Source organism: Pelophylax lessonae (assembly GCF_965119305.1).
Source record: "Pelophylax lessonae genome assembly, chromosome: 1".
NCBI classification, from domain to species: Eukaryota; Metazoa; Chordata; class Amphibia; order Anura; family Ranidae; genus Pelophylax; species Pelophylax lessonae.
The window spans coordinates 715875766-715898609 of NC_138768.1; the positions used below are offsets into that span (position 1 = coordinate 715875766).

Genomic DNA, 22844 nt, shown 5'->3' on the forward strand with positions numbered 1-22844 from the left:
CATGTCAGACATTGAGACATAGATTAAGATTATGTTAGGGAAATATAAATCTTCTGTATTTCTAATATTTTTCACAAGTTATAGCCAAAACCCATTCATGAATGTACCACCCTATTATTTTATTAGATTGCTAACGCGTCTGGAAGATTGATAGTAATGCAGTAAAGAATGTTCTGATGCCTTCTAGCACTGTTGCTACTAGCAGATATTTAGTCTATATTCCTTGCTACTGCTGAGTATGTAATGTAATCCTACTAGAAAGTGAAATAATGGTCTTACAAAAAAAGCTGTGTGTCCTGCTTCCTGGCATTTTTGTAGAGTCTTCAGGTGTAAGGAGGTCATAACATGATCATTGCTGATTCCATCCTTCAAGCCCCATCTAAGATCAATAATACGAAAGTCAATGCCTTTTTCCCTAAAGTAAATATAGAGCTCTGGATATGATTTTGTGAACAAGGCATTGCGTTCGGGAAAGGAATCTGAAAAAAAGATCATAAAGACAAATACACAATCCATCATTTTTAATTCTGAACATTCCTGGGCTTTAATAAGCTATAGATGCAGGCTTTCACCATAGAGAGAATCTCTGCCTACAGTGAATGCAAGTGTCAATATCTATGAACATTTCATGACTGCTATAAATGCTTAAGGAACTGTTAGAATGTTCAAGGATGCTGCTAACTAAACATTTGTGAATAGAAGCCAATATGAGCCAAGGAGCCAATAAACTCAATGTCTTTAGACCCAAGAACAAAAAGTTCATATATTACAGCTTATTAGTCCTTAGAATCGGTGGGGGAATTGGGGGGTGATAGGAGTATTTGTGCTAGGATGGGGGGGAAGGGATAGAATTTGGGTTAAAAAGGATTTTTTTTAAAAGGGTTAGGATTTGTGCTGGGGGGGGGGGGGAATCAGTGCTGGTTGGGGGAATTGGGTTTGTTCTGGGGGGAAGATTTGTGCTGGAGTGAAGGTATTTGGAGAAAAATATTTTTTTTCTTTGGTGGGGGGGGGGGGGGAGGGGTTACTGCGAAATTTCTGCTTGGAGGAAAGGATTTGTGCTAGGAGGTGGAATTTTGAGGAGGGAAGGTTTGTGCTAAGAGGGGGGATTTGGGGGGAAGGTGATTTGTGCAGGGGGTAAGAGGGGAATTAGTGCTGGGGTGATTGGGGGTCTAATTGTGCCAGAATTTGTGTTGGGAGGTGGGATTGGAGGGGGGTTATTGCTGGGGTGGATTTGATAGAAGATTTGTGCTAGGGGGAGAGGATTTGTGCTGAGAAGGTGGGATTTAGGAAGAGAGGATTTGTTTTACGTGGTGGAATTAGGAGGGGGAGGATTTGTGCTAAGAGGGGGGCTTTGGCAGGGAAGATGATTTGTGCTAGGGAAGATTGGGGAGAAGGATTTAGAGGTAGAGGTGATTGGGGGGGGGGTTGTATTAGAAGGTGGAATCTGGGTGGTAATCTGGGGGGTGGATTTGTGCTAAGAGCAGGAATTTGGGGGGGAGATTAGAGCGGGGGGGGGGGTGTTCAAGGAGAGGATTTGTGCTGAGGGAAAAGATTTGTGCGGGGGAGGGGGGATTTAAGGGGGGGTTGTGCTGGAGGAGATTTGGTGGGGAAGGGATTTGGGGGAGAGTAGTATTGCTAAGGGATTTGTGCTAGTAAGTGGAGTTTTTGGGGATGAAGTGGAATTTTAGGAAGTTTCACAACCTGGACCCCTACAGTATCTTCATTTTGTACTCCTGAACTCTGCACTCTGCATACACCTGTCCCAAGCATTTTGTGCACTTCATACATATTTAGGTGACCCTTGTGAAGATTCTGGGGTCCCAAAAATGTGTGTGAATCTGGAGGCTCTCAGGGAAAATGATAACTCATCAGGGAGTAAAAATATAGCTACCCACTACTAGCTACTCTCACTCTCTAAGGTACTGCCCATTACAGAAAGCTGACTGTGGCTTGAAGGCCCTTGTTCTGATAAGAAGAGAGTGGAGTCTGGAGTCTGTATGGAGCTACAGGTATCTATCCATGCCTTCTCTCCTTCAATATATGGTGAGAATACAATCTTCAATCACCATAAATGTGACTGGCACCTACTGTGTTACATCCTCAATCCATGCCAAGTACACACCCCCCAGAGTAAACGTTACCCTACTTGACCTCTGGTGATCCTCACTGAACTCAAAGTGGTAGGGGACCTCTTCATAGGAACATATCAGTGCTGTCTCCTATTGTTGAAGACTCAATTTTAAATATCTTTGGTTTCAAATGCCAGGATTATCCTTTTGAGAAGTACTGTTACAAAATCTAAATGATTCTGGTGCTTCTCTAGGTAAATACATGGATTGTAAGAACACACCTTTCTGACATGAAAATAAATGGTTATAGCCCTTTTGCAAATATAAACAGTATATTAGTAATAAACCTAATCTTATGACAAAAGGGACACTCTCTGCAAAGTAAAGTCTATGTCAATAATTAAACATTTTCCTTATACAAGAAAGCGACATGGCATATTGTTTAATTAATGTATACTCAGCCCAGTGTGTGTATGCTTGTGACAGAAGTGTACATGTGTATTCCCTGCAAGTTTTCTGGACGACACATTTCTCGGCTCTTGGTTTTGATGGAAAAATGTAGGCAATTTAATTAAATTAAAGTGGTTTTAACCCAAAATAAAACCAATGATCCTGATCCTTTAAAGCAGGATACACAGCATAGTGCCTGTGCTGTTTCATTTGTCCCACTCCATGTTCTAAAAAAATCTGGTTGGTTTGATCCTGCCTGTTCCTGTGTCCCCCTTAGTGTGCTGACTACAGTAATCATGGCTGCTGATCTTTGATTACCATGGTCAGGTTACGTGCCTCTGTCATCCGCTGCTCTCCTCTCTCCCCCTCTCTACCCCTCCCTCCCTGCCTGTCAGCTCAGGAGTCTATGTGTGATCCATCTCCTCCCTGCCCCTCCTGCTACTATTGCTGTAACATTACTGCTGGGAAATCATGTAATCTCCTCTCTTACAAGAAGATATAATGTGCAGTATCTGTGTTTTTTAAAAATGATTCCGCAAGACACCTTATTTACAGCACCGCATGGCACTTATGTGACCTCCTGCTGCTCTCCTCCATCCTCACGGCTGGCGTCAGCAAAGAATCTCAGCCACTCCCGCTGTAGTGCTCGGAGCAGGGAAGGAGAGCGCCGGTAGGTCACGTGAACGCCCAGCCGCCCTGTGAAATAAGGTATTTTGCACAATAATTAAAAAAACAAAACAAAGATACTGCACATTCTATCATCCTGTAAGAGAGAAGATTACAGGATTTCATAGTAGTGACTTTGCAACCACTTCAAATTATTATTTTTTCTGTTTTAGGCAGGGTATGATAAATATTTAAAGTACAGTAAAACCTTGGATTGCGAGCATAAATCATCCTGGAAACCTGTTTGTAATCCAAAGAATTTGTATATCAAAGCAAATTTCCACAAAAGAAATAATGGAAACTAAGATGATTCGTTCCACAATCACTTATTCATAAGTTCTTGAGTTTGAATTCCATATAAAAAGATTATAGCAATGTGATAGGTTGTGTAACTATAAAATGCCCATGCACAAATGGCAGCCTTCACAAGAGGTTTAGAACCAAAATCCAGCAGGAGCTACAGAGTATAAAAGAGAAGAGAGGCATCTCTAAGTTTAGAAATATGGTTACATTTAATGAAGGTACAACATTTAACAACTCACATGGTTGATGAATAAAACAGGCACATCTAAGTATGCAGGTATCCGGAGTAAAGCTGTCCTTATAGACCATCCTCTGCACCGCCGGCTCTCACCGCTGTCAGTCTTCAATTGTGACCGGGAAGACTAACCTGCAGTAGAGCAATCTGAAAGCGAGGTTTGAAGCGCTCTTGGAGTGCAATGTGGAAGGAATGACATTGATGGCGGTTGTGGAGGATGGTCTACTCTATGTGGACAGCTTTACCCCGGATGCCTGCATGCTTAGATGTGCCTGTTTTAATTCTCAACCATGTGAGTTGCTAAATGTTGTTTATCTTTATTAAATGTAACCATATTGCCACACTAAGGGCTCTTTCACATGGAGCGGACCGTATTGCGATCCGCTCCGGCACTTTTTTTTTTATGGACACGGATGACACTTGTGTCATCCGGTCCGTATGTCCGCATATCATCCCATCCATTTGCGGATGATATACGGACATAATGTATGTCAATGCAATTGCGGATGTCACCGCTGACATCCGATTTACCATCCTTTCCGTTTTTTTAAACGGAAGAAAAAATAGGATTCTGTTCTGTTCCAAAAAACGGAACAGAACTGAAAGGACGAAAATGGTCATCCGCTGACATCCGCAATGCCATTGATATACATTATGTCCGTATATCATCCGCAAAAAAATAGCATGATATACGGACATACGGAACGCCCGTGTGAAAGAGCCCTTAGAGGCACCTCTCTTCTCTTTTATATTCAGTGTTTACGTGATGCTATTTGTATATCAAGACATCACTTGTTTATCAAGTCAAAATTTATAATAGAAATGTTGCTTGTCTTGCAAAATACTCAGACCAAGTTATTCGCAATCCAAGGTTTTACTGTACTTAAGAAAAAATATTGTTGTTCTAAATTGTCACCTTCTTCAAAGTAATCCCCTTTTTATTTCATCATGTGGAACCTAAGCAGAAGAACTATTAATTTTATATATAGTGGTACCTTGGTAACCTCCACAGATGTACACCATAAAAACTTTCTTCTTTGCAGTATAGGGTACATTCATGATTCCCTGTATAATTGTGCGCTCTGTCCCAGAGAAATGTTCAAGCACTTCTTCCTCATCTGTGTCATGACTTCCAAAGGATATTTCCACTCTACCAGACTCATTTGGTGCACTGGTGTCATATTCTTCAATGAAAAATTCTGCAGTCTTTTTTTCATACGTTCTATTCAGCTGCATCACTTCTTGTAAGTCGTCAGTTGTTGGTTGTTCTGGCTGTGCAGTGTCATATGTTGCAATAGTCCAAGCTTCTGAGCTATCTTTTCTATTGAATTCTAGACTTTTGTCTTCCAGTTCACCATGTAAAGTGAAGGAGGCATTCTGAGAGGAGGAGTTATTACCTTCTTCTTGTACAGTGGGTTCTTGTCGAGACTGAACAACAACAAATGTATAAAAGTAATATTTATTAGAAACATCTCACTCACATTACCATAGCATAGGCTTTCAACATAATTATTCAATATTTTTGCTTCATTGATTTTTTGCATGGACTCTGTAATTATAACCTGTGGCATTTAAAGTATCTTTATGTCAATTCTCTGAATTGGCAACCTAGCGACAATAATAATTGAGGAAAGGGTCAAGAACAACAAGATGCTCTTATTACCTTTCATCAATGCTTGTGGTATCTAGGAAATCAGACCCCCTCCTTGTATTAAATAAGACATGATTTAAAGAAGAACTCCAGCTTTTTCTCCCAAAAAAACACATGCATTGTGCATGTAAATGAATCACAACCCCAGTGTCAGATTGTGTGTAACTTACCTCCTTTAGCTATATAAAGCAGATTTCTGTGTCTTTGATGTCACTCCTCCTCCTGGCTGAATCTCAAAGTTCTCTGACTTCCTGCTCTCTTCCTTTACCAGTCCTGATACTACATGTCCCATCATGCTTTGAGCCTCTGTAGTTTCAGGGCGGGCTACGGGAGTCACTTGTACCAGTTCCGAAAGTTTATATGGCTGGGTCCTAGGGTTATTCTGGGTTTTTCTGGGCCTTCATGTGGGTGGGGAAAGGAGAGGAACTACACTTCCTCTCTTCGGTGAACACAGTGCTGTACAGCAGGAAGTGTAACCTTACAAACCATCTCTTGGAGAAGAAATGTGATATTCTAGCTATAAAGGGCGCACAAATATAAGACTGATCACATGATTATGGTTTTTCTGCTCTGATCTCATTCTTTTTAACAAAGAAACATCAAATTCTGTTTATTGAAGGCATGCTTTGGGATGTGTATATAGTGTTTTCACACACAACACACACACACAAAACTCGATTAAGTCACACACAAAACTTTGGTTGTTGTAAAGTGTATGTGTAGTCACGAAACACGCTAAAAATATTGTGAGGAGAAACACGCACTCCTTCTACACAAAGTGTGAACGGGGCCTTAGATGCAAGGGATCACTACCATACTAGAATCATTTCAGTCTTAGGGCTTGTTTAACCCCTTGCTGACCGACCGCCATGTATTTACTGTGGCAAAGTGACGCTATTGGGCGAAACAACGTACCTGTACCTCGTTTTGTTCAATAGCCAATAGATGGGGCCATTGTGCCACTGGAGGCGCTATCGCACCGTGATTGGCCAGCAGGAATGTCATTTAGAGGGTCTGGCGGACTCGATGTCCACAGTCTACCCGTGATCATCCCTGGGAGAGAAAGAACGGCGATCTGCCTATGTAAACAAGGCAGATCGCCACTCTGCAAGGGGACAAGATGGAGATCTTGTGTTCCTGCTAAGTAGGAACCTGGATCTCTGTCTTCCCCCAATCAGTGTAACCCCCCCACAGTTAGTAAGCAACCCCTAGGGACACACTTTACCCTTTGATCGCCCCTGATGTTAACCCCTTCCCTGCCAGTGTTATTAATGCAGTGACAATGCATTTTTTTTAGCACTGATCACTGTATTAGTGTCACTGGTTCCCAAAAAGTGTAAACAGTGTCATTTAGGGGTCTAATTTGTCTTCCGCAATGTCGCATTCCTGCTAAAAATCGCTGATCGCCGCCATTACTAGTAAAAAAACAAAATAAATAAAAATTCCATAAAATTATCGCATCCTTTGTAGACACTATAACTTTTGTGCAAACCAATCAATATACACCTATTGAGATTTTTATTTACCAAAAATATGTAGCAGAATATATATTGGCCTAAACTGATGAATAAATGTGATTGTTATAATTTTTTTATTGGCTGTGTTTTATAGCAGAAAGTAAAAAATATTGTTTTTTGTTTTTTTTTCAAAAATTTACGCTCTTTTTTTTTATTTATAGCGCAAAAAATACCACCAAAAGAAAGCTCTATTTGTTGAAAAAAAAAAGGAAATGAATGTTATTTGGGTACAGCGTCACACAACCGTGCAATTGTCAGTTAAAGTAACGCAGTGCCATATCGCAAGAAATTACCTGGTCATTATGGGGTAAAACCTTCTGCTCCAGAAGTGGTTAAATGAATGATGTACAAAATGCAGCACAACCACAAGGTTTCACCAACCCCCAACTCCTCCCCCTTTGGCTGAAGGGGCAGTGGCTGGGAGTGAACACATGCCACGACTGCGATACTCTGCTTCTTGGCAGTGTTAGGAATTATACCTCCTGTTGTGCTTGGTGGGCACTACTGCCTGCCAGACACAACCAATTCTAGTGAATGGAACCACACTGCGGTTGCGCACAATGTGCATGTTTGCAGTGCAGTACTGCAGCATTTAGGGGGTTAAAATAGGTGATACAACTCCTCCTCACCGCCTGTAAAATGCTTTCTGAGAAGTGATCCGAATGCAAATCACTCTTCAGTCTGCAAAGCAGGTGCAAATGTGTGATACCTCCTGTGTCATTCCTGTCTTGCAGAATGCCGAAGAATATTGGCTTACTGCCAGAGAACAATGCTGTGATCTGTGAGGTGGGACTTGGGAGGTTGGGGCTCTTCCTGTAGGTGTGACTGGGCAGGATTGAATACTAATTAGGATGTATTCTCTTACACCCACCATCAGAGCTGTGAAAGAAGTTACATAATTTGCAAAGTCTCAAAAACTACAGGAGGGAATGTTTTAGGCTAGAGATGCAGCAGGAAGTGGCTATGGAACAGAGATGTATAGTAACGAAGTAGAACTACTTAAGTACTGTACTTAAGTACCGAAATGCGGTATCTGTACTTTCCTAGAGTATAATTTTTTTCTCCTACTTCTACTTTTACTTCACTACATTTTTTCGATGATTTCGATACTTCTACTCAAGTATTTTTTTTTTGTGCTGCATAGTTACTCGTTACTTTTAAAAAAATTACCACTGCCAGAACAGTAGATGGTAGGTTGCATAAAGCTCAAAAAAATGTGTATAATGTCATTTGTAAATCAGCGCATACGAAAATAAAGGCTGTGTATAATAATAGCTGCTATACCAAATCTTTCCAATAAAAAGAAAATATGAAACAAACAAATAAATGGTGCTACAGCGCTTAAAGTGCATCAAGAAACTACTAACAAACACAGGTTAATCATTTAAATAAATCATTTGAAATAATAAAAACAATATGATGTTCAAACTTTTGACTTATTTCTTTAATAACTACATAACACAGTACTTGTACTTCTACTTTCAGTACTTGAGTAGAAATTTTTTTTCAAAACTACTGGTACTTTTTACTTTTAGTACTTAAGTAGCAAATTTTTTGAAAAAACTACTTGCAATACTTAAGTAAAAAAAATGTTGAATACTTTAGTACTTCTACTTAAGTAACTTTTTCTGCGAGCACTTCCACTTCTACTCAAGTAATTTTTTGATCGAGCACTTGTACTTTTACTCAAGTAGAAATTTCGAGTACTTTATACAAGTCTGCTATGGAAGGATCTCAGTCTACATCAGACTATACAGAATGTCACATGACACAAAACCACAACTAAACACAGAATATCAGGGGATCTGCAGACAACAGAGCAACATGGTACAGAGGTATGATCTATGCTGGGATTGATAATTCCATTCAGTTTTAGTGAAAAGAAAGTTGGAGTTTGGCTTTAATTGTTTATCCCTATGAAACATTGAATGACCCACATAAACAATAAATACCCACCTTTAAGACAAATGATTCAGTGCTCTCCAGAATGTATTGATTTTCATCTCCTGTGCTGGCTTCATTACTGACTCTTTTCACTCTCCGATGATACAGGCTATTCTAGAAAAGAGAATGTGGTACATTAGAGAGCATTCATTTAAAAAAACACAGTGTGAGTCTCAAGCTATGGGACATAGGTATGTCTAAACTAGGGGTTCCAGGGGTACAACTGGATTCTCAGCTATGCTTGCTAGGTTCTCTTGAGTCTTTAGAATTAAACATTTATCTGCTCAATTTTTTGCATGAGGTATTGTTTACTGCCAAGAATATGATAGCTAAAGTGTGCCTGCCTTACAACAATGGAAAGCGGAGATTAAATAGATGCTCCTGTATAAAGCCCATAGATTAATCAGTTCTCTTTGTTCATCCAGCGGGTTGAGCGAGAAAAAAAGCTGACCAGATTCCCTCATCCACCCATTAAAGGTGGATGGGGGAATACTCCCCGCTAAGGTAATGTACACTATATTGTCAAAAGTATTGGGACACCTGTCTTTACATGCACATGAACTTAATGGCATCCCAGTCTTAGTTAGTAGGGTTCAATATTGCATTGGCCAACCCTTTTCAGCTATAACAGCTTCAACTCTTCTGGGAAGGCTGTCCAAAGATTAAGGAGTGTGTCTATAGGAATGTTTCCAGAAGTGCATTTATGAGGTCAGGCACTGATGATGGAGAGAAGACCTGGCTCACAGTCTCTGCCTTCATCCTAAAGGTGTTCTATCGGGTTGAGGTCAGGACTTTATGCAGACCAGTCAAGTTCCTCCACTCCAAACTCACTCATCCATGTCTTTATGGACCTTGCTTTGTGCACTGGTCCAAATCATTGGGTTGAGGGGGGGGGGGGATTATGGTGTAGGGCTGTTTTTCAGGGGTTGGGCTTAGCCCCTTAATTCCAGTGAAGGGAACTCTTAAGGCGTCAGCATACCAAGACATTTTGGATTTTCATACTCCCAACTTTGAGGGAACAGTTTGGGGATGGCCCCTTCCTGTTCCAACATGACTGCGCACCAGTGCACAAAGCAAGGTTTATAAAGACAAACACTCCCATAGACACACTCCTAAACCTTGTGGACAGCCTTCCCAAAAGAGTTGAAGCTGTTATAGCTGCAAAGGGTGGGCCAACTTAATTTAGAACCCTACGGAATAAGACTGGGATGGTATTAAAGTTTATGTGCATGTAAAGGCAGGTGTCCCAATACTTTTGGTAACAGTGTATTCTGACAGCAGGGAGACTTTGCTTCCATCAGACTATAGCCTGCAGCGCTGATCGAGCAGGGAAAATCTATCAGGGTGGTTGTACAGAAGTCAATCAGTAGATCAATTTCTGTACAACCACAGTGACTATACATGGATTAAAATGTGGCTGGTTCGTGCTTTTAATCCATGTATGAGCAGCTTAAAGCGGAGTTCCACCCTGGTTATACATTTTTTAATAAAAATACCCCCGGGACAGTCAGGGCTAGCACATTCCACAATGGCTAGCCTCTGATCTGTCCCGGGTTGCACTTACCTTTTGGGAGAAATACTTACCTTGAAAATGTCTTGTCCAGGGCTGCCATCTCAGGTGTGGGCAGCTTGAAGCCAGCGCGATCCTCTTCCGCGTCCTCTTCCGTCCTCTTCCTTCTTCTTCGGTCCCACAATGCACTGCACCGGCCCCAACGTCACTTCCGGTGCGCGCGCGTCATCCCTCCACAGCTTCTGGGCATGCCCAGAAGCTGTTTCGAAGGGAATGACGCGCGCGCCCCGGAACTGACGTCGGGGCCGGTGCAGCCGCAATGATTCCTGGGAGCGATGACGTTCAGCTCCCAGGAATCATTGCAAAAGCCATGAAGTGACGAATCGCCGCGGCCGCCGAGGGGAGGAAGAAGGAAGTAAGGTGAGTATATTTTCTCTACAAGGTAAGTAAAAAAAAAAAAAAAAATTGCGATTATCCATTTGTTTTTCAGGTGACCCGGAGCGAGAAGATGGAGGTAAGTATAAATTTAGGGTGGAACTCCGCTTTAAGAAACAGATTTATGAACACAGAGATTGGGTAAAAATATTTCAGAAATTTTTGGGTATGTGGCAGGCAGAATCTTTTACTTGCTGTCCATTAGACACAGCTTCTTCTTGATTTTTAACAGTGGCTCTTATGTATATTCAGGCTGTAAAGCCATATACAAATTTGTGATTCGGTATGTCTATGGATACTATAAGTTCCAAATATCCTTATACTTGAGATAGCACACAACACATTTGTTTTTTGTTTTAATAGTTTCTCTACTGCTTATACTCCAATTATACTGTATGGGCTTTGCTATATTATTTTAAACTTATTCGTCTGAACAGTCTGCGATTAGGTCTCTCATTTCATTTGTCTTTAGCAAATTGATAAATCGACAACTGTCTATGCAATACATTTATTCTATGTATGCTATATTGCAGAGACCTTGTCTTATCTATTTATTTGACTGAATATTACAGCATATGTCTTTGTCAACAATAATGTTGTTTCTTGTTTCCCATTTCAATACTAATAAAAATTCCTTTGGATTAAAAAAAAGGCAGTGTGCTTTAATGTGCAGTCTGCCTTCTAGAATACAAATAAAATACAGTACATTAACTAAAAAAACATAATAATAAAAAAAAATAATGGTAATGTAATCTATTGTTTGTTAGTTCCATTTGTTGATTATTACTAACACAATATTATATATAAAAATATCAAAATGTTAAAGCACACACTGATCCTAAAAACTAAACTTTGAAATATATAACATATTAAATATACCGCTTACTAAAAAAAATATTGTGCACAATCTTATATTTGGAAATCTTTATGAATAGCTTAATTGCATCATTAAATTATTACGGGATATAGCAAAAATGAACCTTAAACTGTGCAACTTATATTAACTTGAATAATGCCCTGGGCATATTTACTGAGCAAATATTAATTTGTGAATGAAGTCAAGAGAACCTGTACAAGCAAATAAAGCAGCAATGACTAACAGCTGACCACTGTTTATCTCTCCTATAGAAACTGTACACATATTAATACAAGAGCAGCCTCTGCTCTAAGCGCAGTTAATACAGTATATTCTTCATAACCAGTCTACTGGAACTTCTTAGTTAGAATGTATTCATATATTTTCATAAGCAGCCTTATAGAAGGATTTTCAATGAGATTAAATGCTTACATAGAGACACTTCTGGAACACCATGGACACCGATGGCCATTTTGTAAATCTACAAGTTGAACCTGTTAAACTTTGCCTTTGCATATTTTTATGCCTTATTGCAAGACCTTCCTGAGAAGGAACTCACAAACCCCATGGACAGTTAAAGTGGAGTTCCACCCTAATTTTATACTTACCTCCATCTTCTCGCTCCGGGTCACCTTACTTACCTTGTAGAGAAAATATACTCACCTTACTTCCTTCTTCCTCCCCTCGGCGGCCACGGCGATTCGTCACTTCCTGGCTTTTGCAATGATTCCTGGGAGCTGAACGTCATCGCTCCCAGGAATCATTGCGCCTGCACCGGCCCCGACGTCAGTTCCCGGCACGTGCGCGTCATTCCCTTCTAAACAGCTTCTGGGCATGCCCAGAAGCTGTGGAGGGATGACGCGCGCGCACCGGAAGTGACGGCGGGGCCGGTGAAGGCGCATTCTGGGACCGAAGAAGAAGGAAGAGGACGCCGAAGAGGATCGCGCTGGCTTCAAGCTGCCCACACCTGAGATGGCAGCGCTGGAGAATACTTTTTCAAGGTAAGTATTTCTCCTAAAAGGTAAGTGCAACCCGAGACAGATCAGAGGCTAGCCATTGTGGAATGTACTAGCCCTGACTGTCCCGGGGGTATTTTTTTAAAAAAAAGTATCCCCTGGGTGGAACTCCGCTTTTAATTAAATTAGGAAACAGTGAAACAGTAAAGAGTTGTTGATTTATAGATATAATGATAATGATTTGTAGCAATAGCATGAGCTGACATTTTAAGTTTTTATTTACTGGTATGTCTATTAGGGATGATCGAACGGTTCGGGTCGACCATCGGTTCGACCCGAACATTGGCTGTTCGAGGTTTGGCCGAATTCCGAACTTTTTGCTGAAAACGTTCGGAATTCGGCAACCAGAACCGACCAAAATGGAATGGGACAGGAAATGGGCTTTAAAAGCCCGTGATTGGACCAGAACCATCAGTAAAAGCCAATTGAGGGGGCAGGAGAATGCTAGGAATGTAATTGGAGTGACTAGGGGGTCCATAGGCCAATCATTAGTGAATACGCCCCCCAGCATATAAGATAGCCTCCTAGCATTGTTATACAGGGACATGGAAGAGAGTGGAAGCAGTTCTGTGACTTCTGCTACAAAGTGTCATTTAGCAATTTTTAGTGTGAAGAAAGGGATATCTAGTGTAGTTAGGGTGCTATTTTCCACTATAGTTAACTTTAATAATTTAGTTTCTGTAGGGAAAGTGTTAAGTGTAAGGGGACCGTAGTGTAGTGTAGGGTTAACTGACTCTGACTGCTATGGCAGGGTGACAAAACCCTTCCATGTCAGGGTGACCGCTATAGAGAAAAGATTGTTTCTCTTAGGTCACTTATAGAACAGTGATATGGCTTCTCGCCTGTCTCCCAGCTTTTTGCTGCAGGCGTTTATAGGGCTTTTTTGAGGACACGTTTGGAGTCAGGCATGACATCGGAACATCTATGTAAGGGTATATATACATACACCCATGTCTGTATATATACACATACACATATATAGGTGTGAAAGTAGCAGAAACATATGCTTGCGATAATGAAATATTTAACAGGCATATGTCTCGGCTCCTATCACACCTATATGTGTGTATGTGTATAAATACATATAAGTGTGTGTGTATATATACCCCTATACAGAAGTGCAGATGTTTTGCCTGCCTCCAAAGACCCACAAAAAATGCCCAAAAAAAACGCCAGCAACAACACACCTGGGCATTTTTTTTGGCGCAGGCATTTTTTTTGGGCATTTTTTGTGGGTCTTTGGATGCAGGCAAAACATCTGAACTTCTGTATATGGGTATATATACACACACACTGATATGTATTTATACACATACACACATATAGGTGTGATAGACATGGATGTATGTATATATACCCCTACACAGAAGTTCAGATGTTTTGCCTGCCTCCAAAGACCCACAAAAAATGCCCAAAAAAATGCCTGCGCCAAAAAAAAAATGCCCAGGTGTGTTGTTGCAGGCGTTTTTTTGGGCATTTTATGTGGGTCTTTGGAGGCAGGCAAAACATCTGAACTTCTGTGTAGGGGTATATATACATACACCCATGTCTGTATATACACACATATATAGGTGTGAAAGTAGCAGAACACTATGCTTGCGCTAATGAAATAATAACACCAATATGTCTCCGCTCCTATCACACCTATATGTGTGTATGTGTATAAATACATATAAGTGTGTGTGTATATATACCCCTATAAAGAAGTTCAGATGTTTTGCCTGCCTCCAAAGACCCACAAAAAATGCCCATAAAAATGCCTGCGCCAAAAAAAAATGCCCAGGTGTGTTCTTGCAGGCGTTTTTTTTGGGCATTTTTCGGAGGCAGGCAAAACATCTGAACTTCTGTATAGGGGTATATATATATACACACACACTTATATGTATTTATAAATATACACACATATAGGTGTGATAGGAGCGGAGACATATGCCTGTTAATTATTTCATTAGCGCAAGCATAGTGTTCTGCTACTTTCACACCTATATATGTGTATGCGTATATATACAGACATGGGTGTTTGTATATATACCCCTACACAGAAGTTCAGATGTTTTGCCTGCCTCCAAAGTCCCCCAAAAAATGCCCAAAAAAACGCTTGCTACTAAACCGGCAAGGTGTGAAAATAGCGGAGCCATATCCCTGTTCTATATTGATTCTAATACAAATGATCTTTTTTTTTTTCTGGTTCTGGACATGCTACAGAGCTGGAACTTCACAGGTACACCTTTTAGACCCCCCAGACACTAAATCAAAAAAAAATTATTTTTTTTAATTTTTCCAATAATTGGCTCTTTATCAAAAAATGAAATTTTTTAAGAACTTTTTTTTGTGTGATTAATAGTCCCTGGGGCATAACCCAGAACCCTGGGCACTTTTTAGGGTTATTTATTGGGTTTTAGGGTTTCAAAATGGTGTTTTTTGATTACCGAAGTTCGGGTCCCATTGATTTCAATGGGGTTCTGAAATCCGGGCCGAACTTTCGGGAAGTTCGGATGTTCTGGCCGAACCGAACTTTTGAAAAGTTCTATCATCCCTAATGTCTATGCCCCTCTTCACACAGATGGCATGATATAAAAAGGATAATAGGAGTCATATGTTTTTACCACAGAGCCTATTCTTCGTGATAAAAAGATGAGTTTCTGATGCTTAGATATTTCAATTTTTCAAACAGAAAGCAGCCAGTTTGTGCAGTTTTGGCATTTTATTAAGATCCTCCAGGCACATATTCCTAAAGCGAGCCCCTGTGGCAAGCCAAAAACACACTGGAGGGATCATATCTAGGCTGGTATAAAATGCCTTTAAATTTCCCTAGAATGCACTAATAGTTAGGCTTACACTGGGTTTTTTAGCCTCCTGCTCTTGAAACCCGCATAGTATGTGGACTAAAAGTGATCATGAAGAAGATGATAATGATGAGCAAATAAAATTTTTCTTTTTAAGCATAACAAGCCTACATGTGATGTCATCAAGTGGCATTGAAAAATGAAGTTCAGTGTCCTGTGAGAGTTCCTGAGCAAAAGGGTTTCTCTTTGTCCTGGTTGGCATTTTGGGGTTCTGCTTGCTGTGTTTTTGACCACAACTCCTCTTATAGAATTCATCGGTCTTCTGATATTAAGCCGACAATTCTCTCTAATTTTTTTACACTTTCTTTAATCTCTGTCAAACCAATTTGTCTTAACATAACATGTCCCTTACTATTGCCTTTTTCTAGGGCTGTATTGACCACAATAGCTCTTATAGGCCAATTCTTAAAGCAGCAGAGTAGGGGGAGCAGTACCAAAAAATGTCCTCTGAATCTCAATGAACTTTTTATATTTTAGGATTCAGAAGGTTATTCTGTACATATAGACAACTCTGAACTGAATATTCTACACAACTGTACTGCAACTTTACCATTCAGCCATACAGCATACAAGTGAATAATACAAACAAGCAACAATAGGCATTTATAAAGTGGAAATAAACTATGTACACCATACAAAATGTAATCAATCAATTGCCTATTTTTGCATTGGAAAAAAGATAAAAATATACAGATAAAAAAAAAAAAAACGAAGAGATTTCCAGTCACAACTTACCAACCAGCCAGCGACCAACCGAATTGACCTGTCTAACAGTATGCGTTAAAAAACAGGGGTTTGGTTGCACACATTTGCAAATACATGCGTAAGCTGCAGGCCACGGCAAGGCCATGGCAAGGCCACGGCAAGGCACCCTGATATCTGCAGATATCAGGGTGCCTTGCCGTGGCCTGCAGCTTACGCATGTATTTGCAAATGTGTGCAACCAAACCCCTGTTTTTTAACGCATACTGTTAGACAGGTCAATTCGGTTGGTCGATGGCTGGTTGGTAAGTTGTGAATGAAAATCTCTTCGTTTTTTATCTGCGTCCGCCCTTCCAGTGCTCCTTACCATTAAGACCAGTTATAGGTGGAGGCAGTGACTACTTTTTGCATAAAAATATACAGGCCTGTCACATCCAGACTGCAAAAGACACACTGGGGAATGCCAAGCCAATCTTATACTAGAGGTAGAAATGAATTATACTATTTACCTTTAAATGAGACCTTATCTGTGTACTTGTCACTCCACTGACTCTCTTGTAAGGAATATTCCAATGGCAGTCTTCCAGCTAGCAGAATAAATAAATGGATAAATAGATAAGGAAAGCAAAATCAAAGTTCCCAGGCATTCTACCAAATTCCTAGACATTTAAAACATTTCTGAATACCTCATTTTGTTTGTATAATGTAGAGCACATTGTTAATTGTCTTCAAAAGCTGGGAGCACTGCAGCTTTCTTTACTTGTAAGGTTCCAACACAGAAACCTACAGACCAGTCTTCATGTAATGTCCTTTTTTATAGCTATTACAACTGAGGGTGAACATAGTGACTATGTTTTTCTCCTGAACTCTCCACCAGTACTATTCAGAGGGTGATGCATGGTTTAAAATCTAGTTTAACCACTTTACCACCGGAGGATTTTGCTGTCTTACGTCCAGGCCACTTTTTGTGATTCGGCGCTGTGCAACTTTAACTGACAATTGCGCGGTCGTGCGACGCCATACCCAAACGAAATTTACGTCTTTTTTTCCCCACAAACAGAGCTTTCTTTTGGTGGTATTTGATCACCTGTGCAATTTTTACTTTTTGCGCTATAAACAAAAAAAGAGCGTTTATTTTGAAAAAATAACAATATTTTTAACATTTTTTTATATGAAATTCCCCCCCAAAAAAAATGTAATAATAAAAAATTTTTTAAATTTTTGGCCAATTTGTTTTCTGCTACCTATGTTTGGTAAAAAAAAATTACAATAAGCGTATTTTGATTGGTTTGCGCAAAAGTTATTGCGTTTACTAACTAAGGGAAAGATTTCTGTCATTTTTGGTGTTTTTTTTTAAACGCGTAATGGCGGCAATCTGCAATTTTTTTGCGGGACTGTGACATTGCGGCGGACAGATCGGACCCTTGACTGACATTTTTGACACTTTTGGGGGTACCAGTGACATTCCTACAGTAATCAGTGCTATAAATATGCACTGTTACTGTAAAAATGACACTGGCAGGGAAGGGGTTAACTTTATTGGAGAGGGAGGGGTTAATGTATGCCTGGTTCTTACTAACGTGTGTGGGGGGAGGTGACTGAGTGACACAGGGACAGATCACATGTTCAGCTATGCTGAACACTGCAATCTGTCACTCCTTGTCACTAAGGAGATCCGCCCGCTCTGTTTACACAAGCGGGCAGATCTCCAAACTCGATTCCCCGACGATCGGGGAAGAGCAGCGGCAATCGCCGCCACTCCTCCCCTGGCCCGACTCCCGCTGTGACTGAAAACAGCGGGAGCGCGCCTCCGGCGGCGCGTGAGCGCCGCCTACAGGGGGAGGAGTCCAGCGACGTAGGTCTACGTCACTGGACAGAATCGAGCCACTATGCCGCAGTACAGTCAACGTGACTGGTCAGCAAGTGGTTAAGCAGATTGGTTTAGCAATGATAACAGTGGATAGATGGTATGGGAACTTCAAAGACAAATTTCTTTACTAATGACAAAAAGGTAATTTACTCCAGCAATGTTACCACAACATATTAACCCAACATTATATCAGATTAGATTACGCTTATTTTATTACAATCATAATTCTGGCTTTCCTATATAATTTATGTTGGAAAGGTTCCTTCTAAAAAATCTGGACAACTGAAATAGAACACAAGAGATTTCTTTGTGGAAAAAAAGAAAAGAAAAAAAAAAGAAAAGAAAAGAAAGGATTGGCTCCTGAAACCCAGATGAAAATTATTATAATGGTCATATTATGTCAATGGGAAATTTTAAGTACATCACCATATGAGAACTGCATGCCACAGATGACCTCCTTCCTAAAATGCTTGTTGTCTGGTTGTTATGTTGCTCTGCTGGCCTCAACAGTTTTTAAGGACAACACTGAAAAAGTATTCATATCGGTACTACATACAGTCAGTAACTCAGAGTACTGAACTAAAAACATTTTCAAAATGATAGGTTAGCAATGCCACTCTTTACGTTTCTCCTTTGGGTGGATGTCTTTGGAAAGCATCATTTGAAGCTACTTGCCTTAATGCTTATTCTTCCTTTCAAAAGATAGCTTGAATAGTGTGCTGTATCTAAATGGCAAACCTCAATAGGAACAAATTAGTTTGTATGTACAGTCAATCAGCCAAAATTAATTTTGCTTGGAAGAACTAATCCATTGAGTAAACCATAATACTTATACTTTAGAAATGTGCTGCACTCACACTGACATCTCGCAGACTGTTGTTCTTGTTTAGTGACCTATGAGTGTCAGAAATCTGCATGGAAAAGAACAGGTCCTGAACAGATTTAGTTCCTTGGCCATCCCAACTGCTTCTCTGTAAAAGAAAAATGAAGGTCAATGGGTAAGTTAAAACTCCCACAAGATAGTTGCACAAAAAAGAACTAATGCAAAACAACTATATTATATAATCAAAATGTCCAATGCAGCCCATAGGGGACATCTTGGATCTCTTCTTGTGTGCCATTAGCCCTGTTCACAAAATATCTATGTTTGCTTGTATACCTTGTTTTCTGATAGGACTAAAGCAGAACAGTGTGAAATTACATGACTATGTTTTCTCCACTTGTGGACCATGAAAGTAAGGCCCCACTGCAAAGAATCTTTTTTTTTTGTTTAAGTATAAAAAATGTTGACCACTGATTATGCCACATCCAAATATATATGCAAAGAACAAAAAGAAAACAGAACCCCCTCCTGTATCAGGAGGACTTTACTGGCATACTGTAGGTTTGAGACTATATCAAACATATTGAAGTATTTAAAAAATATATTAATTTGAACACATTTAAAAATATATCACATGACATATAATCAAGCATTGATACATAATAAAACTATATGACAATAATACAGAAAACATATAGAACCTATTACCTCAAGGGGCCAATTGTGACACCTTCCCCAGGTAGGGGGTAGTATCTTTGAGAACCCCGAATGGGTGTGTCAATAAGTAGAGATAGCCTCCAAGATACTACCCCTACCTGGGGAAGGTGTCACAATTGGCCCCTTAAAGTCATATGTTTTCTGTATTATTGTCATATGTTTTCATTATGTATCGATGCTTGATTATATGTCATAAGATTCATTTTTAAATATGTTCAAATAAATATATTTTTTGATACTTCAATATGTTTGATATAGTCTCACACCTATGCCAGTAAAGTCCTCCTGATACAGGGTTCTGTTTTCTTTTTGCTCTTTTTTTTTGTTTAGTTTTGAATAGGGTGGAGAGGGTTTGAAACACCTGTGAGGTTTTTTATTGTTGCCTGTGTCCCCATTATGGAGATTCACCCTTTCTATTTGTCATGATTACTGTTATCACTGAAAGTGAAAGAAAATACCAAATTTGGGTTGTTACAAAATCAGTAAGGAAGTGGAAATCTTTCAACATAGACACTAGTTTTGGTGACACTGATGACAACCAGGAAATCTCTCACTTTGGCGGGATTGCCTTTCACTTCCTGTTTTGGCTATGGGATAAAATTTGAAGGGAAATCTTCCTAGCTGGACAACAGATGGCAATAAAAGAAATTGACAGGAGTTATAACCTTCCCTTACTCTATCCAAAATAAAAAAATGGGTTGCCTTTAGTTCTACTTTAAGCAAAATGTACAAACCCAATTCCAAAAAAGTTGGGACACTGTACAAATTGTGAGTAAAAAAGGAATGGACTAATTTACAAACCTCATAAACTTGTCATGCCAAATATTGGCTCATTGTGGGTTTCATGAGAGCTACACATTCCAAAAAAGTTGGGACAGGTAGCAATAAGAGGCCGGAAAAGTTAAATGTACATATAAGGAAGAGCTGGAGGAACAATTTGCAACTTTTTAGGTCAATTGGTAACATGATTGGGTATAAAAAGAGCCTCTCAGAGTGACACTCTGAGAGGCTCTTTTTATACCCAATCATGTTACCAATTGACCTAAGAAGTCAAGATGGGCAAAATAGTGGCGCAATATCAGAAAGGAGTTTCTCAGAGAAAAATTGCAAAGAGTTTGAAGTTATCATCATCTACAGTGCATAATATCCTCCAAAGATTCAGAGAATCTGGAACAATTTCTGTGCGTAAGGGTCAAGGCTGGAAAACCATACTAGATGCCCGTCATCTTCGGGCCCTTAGACGGCACTGCATCACATACAGGAATGCTACTGTAATGGAAATCACAACATGGGCTCAGGAATACTTCCAGAAAACATTGTCGGTGAACACAATCCACCGTGCCATTCACCGTTGCCGGCTAAAACTCTATAGACCAAATAAGAAGCCATATCTAAACATGATCCAGAAGCACAGGCGTTTTCTCTGGGCCAAGGCTCATTTAAAATGGACTGTGGCAAAGTGGAAAACTGTTCTGTGGTCAGACGAATCAAAATTTTTGGAAAACTGGGACGCCATGTCATCCGGACTAAAGAGGACAAGGTCAACCCAAGTTGTTATCAGCGCTCAGTTAAGAAGCCTGCATCTCTGATGGTATGGGGTTGCATGAGTGCGTGTGGCATGGGCAGCTTACACATCTGAAAAGGCACCATCAATGCTGAAAGGTATATCCAAGTTCTAGAACAACATATGCTCCCATCCAGATGTTGTCTCTTTCAGGGAAGACCTTGCATTTTCCAACATGACAATGCCAGACCACATACTGCATCAAATACAACATCATGACTGCGTAGAAGAAGGATCCGGGGTACTGAAATGACCAGGCGGCAGTCCAGATCACCCATAGAAAATATTTGGCGCATCATAAAGAGGAAGATGCGATAAAGAAGACCTAAGACAGTTTAGCAACTAGAAGCCTGTATTAGACAAGAATGGGACAACATTCCCATTCCGAGGGGATGCCACACAGTGATAAACATGGCCTTATCCATACTTTTTTGAGATGTGTTGATGCCATCAAATTTAAAATCAACTTATTTTTCCCTTAAAATTATACATTTTCTCAGTTTAAACATTTGATATGTCATCTATGTTGTATTCTGAATAAAATATTGAAATTTGAAACTTCCACATCATTGCATTCTGTTTTTATTCACAATTTGTACAGTGTCCCAACTTTTTTGAAATCGGGTTTGTACATTGACTGATTTCACATTATACCTGGAGGTGTTCTGAAATATTTATAGATGTTAAAGCCCCATTGAACTTTTAGATTAAATGATCTAAACACATACCAGGCAGTGTTGCCAACCTACCAGATCCAAATTTTCTGACACAACACCCAAAATTTACTGGCACAGTCAAGTTTTTACTGACATTTAATGTGCAAATTTCAGTAACGTGATTTAAGGTAGATTTAAGGTATTAAGGCAAAAAACATATTTCTTATTTATTTTCGATAGAAAAAGTAAGTAGCTCAGGGACAGGACTCAGGAGGGCAAGAAATTAGAATGGGCGGCACACACAGGAAATTGACTCTCACAGTGACACTGATAGCAGTGTGCAGCAGCACAGATGATGATCACACCTCACCGACACGACACATCTCCTCCTGAGTCACAGTGATAGTCTCTCTCCATGATAGGTGGTCCCTTCAGTCTACTCCAGTCTAAACAGCACTGATAGTCCTGCTTTCGGCTTACCTTGCTCCTGTCCCAGAGACCCACACACACAAGGTTTTGCCCGCTGCGCTCCGCTCCCTTGCACCATGACATCAACGACATGCTCAGGCAACCGCCTCCGCCAGACTCGCCCCCCTGCCTGCGCAGCCTGAACACACTGCAGGAGGCACAAGGATGGTCATGTGCAGTTCGGAGCCCAGCGTCACAACCATATTGTTTACTGGCAACCTTTTCCTGTTACTGCCATTTACTGGCAGGAGAAAAGTGCCTGTTTTTTTAACTGACTGTCAATAAAAATAGTGACAGTTGGCAACACTGATAACCAGGTACATCAAAACAACAGTTATGTAAAGTTTTAAAGTGTTTCATATATAGCAACCACAGCCTTTGCTAACATGCTGCAAAGAAGGACCTTCCTTCCTCCCTTCTGTGCACAACGTAGAAGTAATGGTCTCTCTGCAGAGGTCCCCCCACCCACCTTCGAGTCATAGTTAAAACTCTCCAATCAGCAGGGACTTAAAGCTTTGGTGCTTGCAAATGTATAGAACTGATTTA

General features: G+C 40.2%; 1 protein-coding gene across 1 annotated transcript in view; it reads right to left on the reverse strand.

Annotated features, from left to right (window-relative positions):
* Nucleotides 1-22844, reverse strand: part of LOC309552259 (uncharacterized protein) — a 167997-nt gene that overhangs the window by 104963 nt on the left and 40190 nt on the right. The window contains exons 4-8 of the mRNA XM_082253145.1: nt 18928-19041; nt 16710-16787; nt 8848-8949; nt 4719-5151; nt 280-479 (exon numbers count right to left, since the gene is read on the reverse strand). Of these exons, the coding sequence (XP_082109271.1) occupies nt 280-479; nt 4719-5151; nt 8848-8949; nt 16710-16787; nt 18928-19041 (927 nt within the window). The remainder of the gene's footprint in view (nt 1-279; nt 480-4718; nt 5152-8847; nt 8950-16709; nt 16788-18927; nt 19042-22844) is intronic.